The sequence below is a fragment of the Sminthopsis crassicaudata genome, chromosome 2, assembly GCF_048593235.1.
Source record: "Sminthopsis crassicaudata isolate SCR6 chromosome 2, ASM4859323v1, whole genome shotgun sequence".
Classification (NCBI taxonomy): domain Eukaryota; kingdom Metazoa; phylum Chordata; class Mammalia; order Dasyuromorphia; family Dasyuridae; genus Sminthopsis; species Sminthopsis crassicaudata.
The window spans coordinates 231,932,299-231,944,545 of NC_133618.1; the positions used below are offsets into that span (position 1 = coordinate 231,932,299).

At 36.2% G+C, this 12,247-nt stretch overlaps 1 protein-coding gene across 5 annotated transcripts in view; it reads left to right on the plus strand.

The window, feature by feature from the left end:
- Window positions 1–12,247, plus strand: part of EYA2 (EYA transcriptional coactivator and phosphatase 2) — a 231,317-nt gene that overhangs the window by 153,460 nt on the left and 65,610 nt on the right. For all 5 annotated transcript variants that reach the window (XM_074288542.1, XM_074288543.1, XM_074288544.1 and 2 more), the window contains exons 8-9: window positions 6,809–6,954; window positions 9,142–9,225. In XM_074288542.1, coding sequence (XP_074144643.1) covers window positions 6,809–6,954; window positions 9,142–9,225 — 230 coding nt within the window. The remainder of the gene's footprint in view (window positions 1–6,808; window positions 6,955–9,141; window positions 9,226–12,247) is intronic.

The window sequence follows — 12,247 nt, forward strand, 5'->3', positions numbered from 1 at the left end:
AAAAGGAAGAGTAGAGTTGACAGACTCATAGATTGAAATCTAGAAGGGATCTTAGAGATCATCCTGATCAGCCTCTTTATTTTACAGACAAGGAAATGGGGAAGTGAAGTCATTTAGCCAGGGTCACACAGGTGGAGTCTGAGATCTGAAACCAAGTTTTCCTGAACCCAAGTGCTGTACCCATTACAACAAGCTATTCTCATGGGTATTTAGTAGACCACTGTAGCTGTTCATGGCACTATCCTTGGCACACAGTGAATGAAAGATGGAGCCTGCCCTCAATGCATAGAGCTGAAATGAGAATTTTAATTTAAAAAAGAAAACATCTCAATTCTCTTTTACTTTCCTTGTTGTTCAGCCGTTCAGGCATGTCCAAATCTTCTTGACCCTCTGAACAATTAATAAGCCAGTACCGTCCATGGGGTTTTCTTGGCAAAGACACTACAGTGGTTTGCCATTTTTTCTCCATTCCTATTTCCCTTAGCATTCACTCATTCATCAAATAAATTTCCTACAATTCCTCACAGAATTTCTAAGAGGAACAAGTATGAATGTATGTAATAAAACACATTTATATCAGCACCTACTACATATCTTATATTCTACTCCATGGAGTGGGAGGCGTCAGGGAAGGGGCACAAAGATGAATAAGATGAAACAGTTGCCCTTTGAGAACTGACATACAAATAACCATAATACATAGCAAGTGCTTAAAAGTTTGCAAGGCTTTTATTTACATTATCTCATTTCAGTTCAATACTGCCTACTTCATAGAGTTCTTAGGAGAAAAGCACTTTGCAAGTGTTAAAGCATTATATAAATATAAATGTCTGTTATTGTAATTATTGACAGAGGGAATCAGGAATCTTCCTGGAGGAGGTTGTTAGTTAAGCTGAGCTTTGAAGTATAAGTAGGGTTTCAACAGGCAGAGATGTAGGGAAGTGATGGTGAAAGAGAAAGGAAAGCCTTAGTTGTGAGATCACCTGGCACAAGAATGAAGGAATGCTAGAGTATATAGTAAGAGGAAAGATGCTGAATAATTGAATTAATTTAGAAAGTGTCATTATTTTATTATATTGACTCAGTTTATCCATGAGTAATTAATATTTCCTCAACTATTCTCTTTTTCTCTAAACAGTGTTTTTAAATATTTATAGTTTTTTGTTTTAAATGCTGAGCTTCCACAATGTAATTAAGTATTTTGAAATCATATCTTTTCTTTCTCATGTAAGGAGTAAAGTCCCTTAAAAGTAGCATCTGTTTAATGAAATATTGATGGTTGCTAGAATCATATGCTTTTGGAGGCTTAAAAGCTTTATTTTTAAAAATATTGTGAAATAGTCTCTGTGAGAAAATTTTGATTGCCAGTCTCTCTATGACCTTCAGAGTTCTTAGACAATTTTCTGAAGCACTATGTCTACACCACTAATATAACTGTGTTCGGTTCGTTCCTTCTTTGAACTCCCAGAGTCTTTTAGTCTAAACAGTATAATCTAAAAACCTTTTAATTAGGTGCCATTTTATATTCTTTAGCTCCATAAGCTGATGAGCCCTTTGAGGACAATGATGTTCTCCCTCTCCTGCACCACCATTCCCATTATTTGTTTTGTATCCCACAACATCAGGTATGAAGGCAGGCCCTTAATATTCCCTTAACAAATTGATGGATTGGCAATGTGGATCACCTCTAATATCTGCTTCCTTCCTGGGTTTCTTAGTGGCTTTGGAAAATTGATTTTATCTTCCACTTTTACCACCAGCAAGGGTGATTTCATCCTTCTCATAGGTATGATGAGAGAACCCAGTGGTTTATGAGTTCCCTTGAATGCTACATAAATTGACTCATTCATGAGTTCTATTTCTTAATGAGGTTTAGAGCCTGATACAGTAAAATAAAATAATAGTTTGCCTGTGATCAAAAAATATTAATAATAGAGTTGTGTATTTACATATCTTTTAATCAGGATAATATTCCTTACATTTATTCTGTATTTTAAAGTTTACAAAGTTCTTTCACATGCATTTTTATTTCATCCTCACAGTAGTCCAAGATTAGTAGAACAAATATTATCACCATCCCTTTATAGATAGGATACTGAAGCTTAATGGGGCAAGATTGTTTATTTAAGGTCACTCAATTAGGCAGTAGCAGTCAGATCTTGAGTCCAGAAGTGTTTAACTGTTAGTCCAGTTCTCTATATTTCAAATGTTAAAAGTTGTTCCTTTTCCTCATTTACAAGCTTCAATTTCTTTGCACATTTCACAGTTCAAGAAAGGTGAATTTTCATTGGTACTCAATTTTTTATATTTTAGTTTCTCAAAAAAAATATTTTTTCAGAGAAAAAAAAGACTAGGAAATCAATGAGAAAATGAATGTGTAGAAAATGTGAGGGAAGAGAACAATCATCAGCTAGCATCTTATTCCCAATCCAATAATATTTAAACCTCAGGCTTTGGTCATAAAGGCACATACGAATGTGGCTTAACTGGGGATGACTTCCAACATAACAGAAAAGAACAATATGTTCCTTTGATGAATTCTTTGGAATTGTCTTCCTCTGTTTCCCATTTTTCTTTGATTATGTGACACCAAGATAAGTGGTTGGGATGGCTTTTACTGTATATCTAACAAATGTACATAAAATCTAATGGCATGGATAATTAAGTCATTTATAGCTGAGCTTTCTTATTATTTCTTCAGCCCTCTTGTCTGTCTGTTTTAAAACACACATACACACAGAGAGTTAGTGCCTCTTAGAAATTTCTCATAAAAAGCTCCAGTACTTTTGAAATTATCCAGAATCTCCTTGAGTGGTTAGTTTCGAAGTTCTGAAGACACAAATGGTTTATAGCATTACTGACAGATCATTATCCTCCTTTTATTGGTTGAATACGATATTCAGATGTTATTCTTCTCCTCCCCACTGTAGTTTTCATTGGCATGTGATAACATTTATATAAAATACCACACAATTTGCAGCTGATTGCAGCATACTTCAATTGGATGGTCTGCTGATTTAGAGTACAAAACCTGAACATCTGACATTACTCAAAACTAATATTTGGGGTTTTTTTTAAAGTATGATCACAAAATTTCTAAAAGGAGATGAAGGATTTTCTTGTTTCAATTCAACAAACATTTATTAACTATCTACCATGTGAAAAGTACAGTATAAAGGGGCAGCTACATGGCACAGTGGATAGTGCACCAACCCTGAAGTCAGGAGGACCTGAGTTCAAATGTGACCTCAGACATTTAACACCTCCTAGCTGTGTGACCCTGGGCAAGTCACTTAATCCCAGCATCAGGAAAAAAAAAGAAAGAAGGAAAGAAGGTAGAAACAGTATAAGGACAGCAGAGCAAAAATTAAATAGTCATTGCCCTCAGGAATTTTTTAGTTAATCTAATATGGAGAAAAGACATATACAAATCAACACACACACATACACATACACATACACACACTCATGCTGTAATAGAAAATAATGTATAAATACTTAAGGTACAAATCAAGAGATATGTGGAAGGTCAGGCTCAGAGAAAGGAAAAGACCTGATATGTTCTCATTTTAAAGAAATCATCATTCATGGAAGTCTAGTTGTTTCACAAGGTCTGGAAGAATTTTCAGCAGATGAAATTTGGTGAGGTTGGGGTAAAAGGAAGGAGAAAAAAAACAAAAGTTTCTAGAGATAATGATGTGAGCAAATATATTAGCATAGAAAATGTGGGACATGGATGAGGGACAGCTAGTAATCTGGAATGACCAGAGAAAGAGTATATAAAGGGAATTACTGTAAGAGAAGTCTGGAAAATAGACTAATACAAGGTTAAGAAAGATTAATTGTACATGTCAAACTAAGGAATTTAGATTGTTATTCAAAAGTTAGTCAACTGAAAGAAAGATGTTAGAAAGGAGCTTCTTAAGAAGTTTATTCAAGCATATGATTGAAAGATTACAGATGAGAAGAATGAATGAATGCCCAAGTGCTGAGGCCACAAAAGAAAAGGCTAGACAGCCCCTGCTCTCAAGGAGCTCAGACTCTAATTGGGAGAGGCAATACATAAAGTCAGTAGTTCAGTGGATAGAAAAGCCCAGAAGTTCTAAGGGTATGGCAATGGGACAGATATAGTGAAGCAATGGTTAAAACTTGAACTGATTCATACACATCCCCTTTTACTTGCATGGTTTTATTTCAGTGCCTTATTACCTTTCACCTTAACTGTTATAATAATTTCCTAATCGATGTCTCTAATTTCAGTCTTCCCCATTCTCCATCTGTCCTCCACAAAATGCCAAAATTATCTTCCTCAAAAAAAAAAAAAAAAAAAAAAAAAAAAATTCTGATCATGTTTCTCCTCAGTCACAAAAACTTTCTATGGCTCCCTCTAGCATAAATTGAAAACTATTCACTCTGGGATTTTAAAATCTGGCTTTCTCAGGTAAAAAAAAAAATCAGTGCTAGAGAAGAAAAGTCTTTTTATGTGGATAAGAAAAGATGATGACCATTACAATTTTAATACTGATTTTGTGTAATGAAATTTAGTCCCTTGTGAAATGCCTGAAATGTTTTTTAACTTGATTGCTGTGCTATCTTGATGCAAGATATTGTATATATGCTGCAGCAAAAATGATTTTGGTATGAGAAACATGTACAGTAATTATTGTGAATATGTAAAACTTTTGGACAAATAGATGACAGATAGGAGAATGTCATTTAAAAAAAAAAGTAAACTGATGGAAAACAGTATTTGTCATAAAATAAATATTTTGTCACCTCTGGAAAAAAATTGACTTTCTAGATTTAATTTGTATCACTCACTTTCACCACTTTCACTGGCTTACTAGGTTATTCGTGAACTATCCCATTTACATATGCTATCTCTCTTGCCTGGAAATGCTCACTGACTCTTAGAACCTTCAACTTCCTTCAGAGCCTAGCCACAGATCATCTACCTCATCTGTGAAGCCTTTCCTGCTTCTTCTTCATCCCCTAGGAGTTAGTATTCTTTCCTACCTCAGATTGCCTTGTCTTTCTTATATATGTATGTCTTCCTGGGATGCTCTAACTTGGTTCCATGCATAAGATTCAAGGAATCCATCAATTTGATTGGGGAGGAAAAAAGATTTTATTTTCACAAGTCTCTAACTAAAATTTAGCATTTTCTTGAATTGTGTAAAAGTATTCTTCTGTGACAGGGGCCCATAGTCAATGGACTGTGAAAGGGATCCCTTTTACAAAAAAATTAGGTGGAGGGCCCTTCTACAAGAAAACTCTTTGCTCTCTGAGAACCAGACCGCCTTCACTTTGTCTCTGTATCCCCAGCACAGCTGCATGGCACTTAGATACTTAATGTGCTAAGCACTCTCTCTGCTGCCCATTAAATTATAAGATTATAATAAACAAGGGCTGTTTTGAGGCAAGCTTTATACTTGGCCACTCTGGTCAATTAAATGATCCACAGAAATTCCAAAGGACTTATGATGAAAAAATGTTCTCCACCTCTAGAAAGGGAACTGATAAATTCTGAATGCAGATTAAAATATGTTTTCACTTTGTTTTTATTTTTCTTGCTTTTTAAAAAAAAATTAGTAATAATAGAAATGTTTCTGCATGTCTTCATATGTGTAGGTATCATGTTGCTTACCTTCTCAATGAGTGGGGGAGGGGCTGAAAGGAGGGAGAACATTTGTAATTCAACTTAAAAATACTTAATGCAAAAAATAAATAATTTTAAATGAATATGATAGAAATGTATGTGGGTATATGTGTCTATGTATGTATGTTTAAAAAAAAAAAAACTCTAATCCTTGTACCCTGAATACCTAGCATTAGGAGCTTCCACTTAGTAGGATAAATAAAGAAACAACCTTTTGCAGTAGGGAATACCCTCTGCAGTCAAACTGTAATGTCTCTTCTAAAAGAGGTTTTTTTTTTTTCTTTCTCTCTTGCTTACTGTTATGTCTCTACTGGAAATACCTCCATGAATTTGAATATACAGCTCTCCCATTCCCATTCTCAACAAATCATTGGACCAAATACTGAAAAAATGTTCCTTCCCTTAATTCATTTAAGATGATATATGATGTTTTAATATCTAAAAAGCCAGACTTGAAGCCTGGAGGATTCAGCTTCAAATGCCACCTCTGACACATACTATCTGTGTGATGCTGGACTAGTTACTTGACTTTTTAGTGGTCTATACAGCTCTCCAAGACTCTCAGTTGCAGAAAAGGAGCCACTATTGAGAGAGGAAGTTTTCCCTCTTGGAATTTCATATACTAACAAAATCATGAGCCTGGTTCTTATTGGTATTTTTGTTCCCATCAAGTAATTGTATAAAAAAGTAAAATGAAACAAGATGGATATATGGAGGACAGAGAAATTTACTCACAAAGATCTAATTATGTTCTTCCGTTCAACTCTATGTGAGCAAAGTGACTCAGCTCAAAGGTTTATTATTAGAGTGTACTATAGGAATCATCAGGCTTTCAACCTCTTCATTTTATAAGTAAAACCCAGAAAGAACTTGCCCAAGGTCACAAAAGGCATAAGTAACAGAATTGGGATTCCTTCATCAGACCCAACAAAATCTAGAGAGATATACAGATTCCGTTTTGGATAAACAGTTGGCAATGGAAAAGAAAAAGAGACCTTTTGGGGAAATTCTGGGAAAGTCAGTCTTTAAAAAGCTATTCCTGTCCTCCCAGGGGCATTTTTTAACAGGTTATATTCTTTGTGTAAGCAGTTCTGTGAGGTAAAATTAATGGCCAAGCCCTTGACTTGATTGACCTTTCTTTTCTTGCAGTACTGGAGTACAATACACACAATGGACCTTCAACACCAGCAAAGGATGGAGACACAGACAGGCAACACCGGGGCTCTGATGGGAAGCTTCGTGGCCGATCGAAACGAAGTAATGACCCTTCCCCTACAGTGGATAATGAAATTGAGGTAACACAAGACCACTCTCCCTGAATTAGTGAATCTGATCAGGAGGCATTGCTAGGGGACTATACTATTTTATGGCACTAGTGGACCTAGATTTTGTTCATGGTTCAAATCAAATCCTGGTTCATGGTTGATCAATTTCAGACACGTGGCAGTATCCATGAGGGACAAAGTGGAAAGGAAATGAATTTATGATAAAGAAAGGAGATATTTCAGTTGAAGAAAAAGAAAAGTTAATGTTAGAGATTAAAAAAAAAACAAACAAGGATAAACAATGGAGACTGTTATCTCTCAGCCTCGAGATGTTCAGAAAGAAAGCAGAAAACTTTCTTTCCTGGATGGTTTAATTAATCGCTTGCCTAAATGAAGAAGCCTGGAGTAGAGCTCTCTCAAGATCTCTTATATTGCTGTGGCACTATTATTATTTTAAGCTGTATTCTCAAATACATAAACTATCTCGGGGATTATTGGCCTATCTGATATTTTCTACCACGTGGCATATTTGGATAAGAACACGGTCAGAAATGTCAACTTTCAATGTGACCGATGATGTAATGGGAGAAAGGGAGATGGTGATGGCTAAAGACAAGTACTAATGTCCACAATTACAAAGAGCAGCTTAGAAAATCCATCAATCCAGGTTCTATTTATGTTGCTTTTGTGAGGATAACTATTGTCTCATTCAAATGTGCCTTTTTTTATTGCTTTCTACAAACAATATTGACTGAGTCTCAGTTCATGCTATAAAATTCCATTACATTATTAGCTTAGGACACTGGACTTGTGTTTGGCAATATTTCCCCTACTGCACCCCACTTTTGTGGGACAAGGTGGGAAGGATAACAAAGTCTTTGATCAAGAGAGGAAAAAAGAAAAGAGATTATAAGACAGTATTGAGCAACTTTGCAGCCTCGAGCAATGATCCCTTTCTGAGTGGAACTTTTGAAAACCTTAATAAGAACAAACAGATAGGGATAGTGTTTTAATTCTATGTATTGAAGCTAAAGAGAATTTACCTATTTTACACTTATTCAGCTATTCTTACCATTCCTTTACCTGTTTATAAGAAATAATGGCAATTGCTCTCAGGAAAGAAATTATATAAAAGAAGAAAAGGTGAAAGATGAAAGAGATTTGAAAGAAAGAAAATTATGAAAACAAACATAGAATATTAAATGGAAGAAATCTCATAGAACATTTATATTTTATTTATATATTTTACTGATGAGAAATAATGAAACAGCTGATTCCATATTTAAACCTAGTTTCTTGGACTCCAAATCTCATGTTTTCTCCACTGTATGTAAATCCTGTTTCTACTAAATATAAATTGATGATGAGAGTTTAATTTTTTAATATTTATTTTTATTATTATGTATTTATATTTATTATACATTTAATATTTACTTTTTAATAATCTAAAATTCACATTACTATCAGGTTGAGCTTGATTGCTTCTATTACTAAACATCAAAGGAAATTTATGGTCCTTCAGATTCAAAGACTGGGAAACTTAAGTTCTGAGTCTGTTCTGCCACTAACTTGCTGTATGCCCCCTTGAGCAAATCAATTTCCTCTCATTAGATTTCAGTTTTTCTTATTTGTAAAATGAGGGTATTTAGCTGAGATTAATCTCTAAGATCTCTTCTAACTCCATAGTGTCATGGGTCTAAGTCCTAATCCTATAAAATCTAGGTGTGTGTCTTCTTTTTTCAATCCTCTGGGTACCACATTGTTCATACAAAGGAAATGTCAAAACATCAATTAAATAAGAAACCCAAAATTCTGATTTCCAAGAACTTTAGAACAGCTGCCATTTTTATCTTCTGAATATATGAGGGACTGACTTGTTTCTGCAGTTCTTTCTGGTAATTTATTGTTGTAGTAGGTGCCTCCTCTTGTGGACTTTTCTGTGCATATCAGGAAAACAGAGGGCACAGAGATATGACTGATAGCATGGAGAACTAAAGGTTAACGATTGTGATTGTTGATGTTTTGAAATATATATGTATTTAGGTGGGGTTTTTCAGACTAGACACATGATCTGTGTGCCTTAAATGTTATGTTACTTATTGGTAACTCAATAAGTTCCTCTATGCCTCCTCCTCCCCACCTCCAGTAGAATGAATTCCCATAAACTTGAAGATGTGAGCCAATTTGTCTCCATTTGCTTAATTTCTTTCATCACAGCGTGTGTTCGTGTGGGACTTGGATGAGACAATAATTATTTTTCACTCCTTACTCACGGGAACTTTTGCATCTCGGTATGGAAAGGTAAGCCTGTTCATCTTTTTTAACATTACTGTTTGTCCAGCCAAATTGCATCGAGAACTGTGGGGGCAGTTAATATGGCAGCTTCTCAGACAGATGCTGTCTATTCTGGTCAGACCAAATTCTTAAAAAACTCCTCTGGAATTTTCCTCTAACATATGAAAATCAAATTAGTTCTCTTTCCTATTGTCTCCATCTCCTTTTCTTTAAATGTTTGTGTGTCATTCAACTATTGCTGCATAGGACATAGGGCTGTTATTCTTTAACTGTCTTTCTCCAAGGAAAAATAGGGTAACTTTGTGGCCAAAAAGGGATTATCCTAGCTTGAAATAATGTAACATACTGGCTGTTGTTTACCTAAAGAATCTCAGACAAATGAGCTTCCTTTTCTTCTATATTTTTTTGAAAGAAGAGGGGAAACATTGCTGGCTGCCCAATATCTTAATGACAGTTTTACAGATGCTTTATCCACAACTCATTCTAGAGAAACATCAAATTAGAAATCTGGATAAACACCTTAAAAACAAATGAATACCCAGGAGATCATGGAAGAAACGTAGAAATAGATTTAATAATGCAAAATATATATATGGCTGTTAAGAAACCCTACACTGGCAGGTTCTTTTAGTTAGTTCCATAGATTTTATTTAAAGGGAATACTGGCTGAAGAAACATCTGTCTTCTTAATAGATGGGAGGGAATAAGGGAAGGACAATGCTGTTATCGTCTTATTAGAGGTGGGTGACCTGTTTGGCAGCTGTTTCCACATATGGGTTAGAACACCGTAGCTTCATCAGAAACTGGAAAATAATCCTGTTTCTGTTTAGAGAACAGGAATATGATTTGACATCATCTCATAGCTTTTGCAGCTGGACATGTTTTATGAGGGTCCTAACAAGCTGGATGTATAATTAGCAAGATAGATTTATTGTCTGCCATTATGTTGTAAAGGATATAAAAATGGTGTTGGTGGTGTAGAAATCTGTTGCTGAGTTGGAATTCTGTTAATATGTCTAGCAGTGCCTCCTGGAAATCCTCTGAACTGTAGTCTGCTCAGGTGAGAATCTAACTTGGCTGAAAACAATGGACTCAAAACATGCAGATGGACAGACTGTAGAAAACGGAGTAATGGAAAAGATCATCGGAACCTAGGGGCCAGGAGACCTAGTTTCTAGTCCTAAGTTTGCCACTAAATCACTGAGTGACCTTTGGCAAGGCAGTGGGCCTTCATTCCCTTGTTGTTGTTGTTTACATTGTTGAGTCAGTCACTTTTGATTCTTTGATTTGGATTGTCTCGGCAAAGATACTGGATTGGTTTGTTATTTCCTTCTCCACCTTATTACACAGATGAGGAAACTGAAGCAAACTGACTTAAGTGACTTGCCCTGGATCACAGACTAGTATTTGAGCTTGAATTTGAACTCAGGTCCTCCTTACTCCAAGCACAGCCTTCTATCTACTAAACTACTAGTTACCCCATTCCCTTAATGAAGGCTTAAACTAGATGAACTCAGACCAGTTCTTATGAACTCTTATGAAAAGAATCAATTAATCATCAAGCCTTTGTTAAACACCTACTATGAGTCGGGCATTGGTATAACAGCTACAAAAATGAACAATCTCTATTCTCAGGGGGAAAAAAATATAGTAAGTTCTACTCAATGTGCTCTGGATATCCAGTGTCTCCCCTGAACAATCTAGCTCAGTTCCACCTCCTCCATGAAGCCTTCCCCATCTATTCCTGCCCTCAGCAACCTCTCCCTTCTGCAAACTCCTATCTTTACAGCACATTTAACAATTAATCAGATTGCCTTGCAACATTAGTAGTCTTTCTCTTCATTTCTCAAACTGGATTGTAAGCCCCTTAAGGGCAATCAGTGCTTGCTGTTTGATTGATTGAATGTACGTACTGAAGGGACAAGTAATGAAGAACTGAAAAAAAGTTGAGTCCTTGAGGGAGAACTATGAGATATTCTTGGATTCATCTTTGGCCCTTTCCCACTATGAGACTCTTCTTTCCACTCCCTCATTAGCTTTTTCTGCAAGATGAAGAGTCGGCCTTGGGGTCATTTTGTGGCTCTTCTGGCCAAAAGTGCTTGTGAATCTATTTCTGACACTCTGTGGTCATGGATCTCCCCGTGGGGATTTCCCAAATCCCTGGGCTGTGTGAATTCATGGTCTGTTTGGAATCTTAGCTGTGACCTACTTTGAATCCTGACTACTCGATCTACCCACGTGTCCCCATAATATGGTCAGTGAACTCAGCCAGTGACCCTGCCTGCTGAGGTAGGTACAGAATCTTGAAACAGTATCAGATTCTGAGATGTAAACACATACCTGGGTAAAGGATTTGTCTTCTACTCAGAGGCAGCTTAGTCTAGAACTTTACTGTTGTTGTTGCTGATCCTTGTGATATCTTTAACTTGCACAGGAATTGAATTTAATTGAGATGGAGCTCTCCTCCAAAGTCATCAAAGTCCAGGGAAGAGGCAAAAGTTAAGATAACTGTTGCTGGCCCAGGATGCAGCCTAGTGTCAAGGACAGCTCAGCCCAAGGAGATGGGATAGACAAGATAAGCCTACAAATCTTATTTCTGATTCACCAAGTTAACTGTTAGAACGAGCACAGTTCATAAAATCACAGGATTTTAGAACTAGAGGGGGCCTGTTAGAGATCATCCAGTTTTACAGAGAAGGAAACTGAAGCCTAGGAAGGGATGTGACTGACCAGGACCTCCCAAGCTAGCAAATGACAAAGTAGGAGTTAGGGTTCAAGTCTCCTAAATCCCATTTGTTTGGGGTTTGTTTTGTTTTGTTTTGTTTTTAGACCACATCCAGGTTGCCTCCAAGTGCAGCTAGACTTTATTGAGGTTACCATCTGTTGTTTTCCATTAGATTATAAGATTCTCTTGGGGAGGGTATGTCTTTTGCCTCTTTTTGTATAACACAGTGCCTGGAACATAATGGACACTTAATAAATGTTTTCTGATTGATAGTTGAAATAAATGGGAGCTACCAGTGAGAAA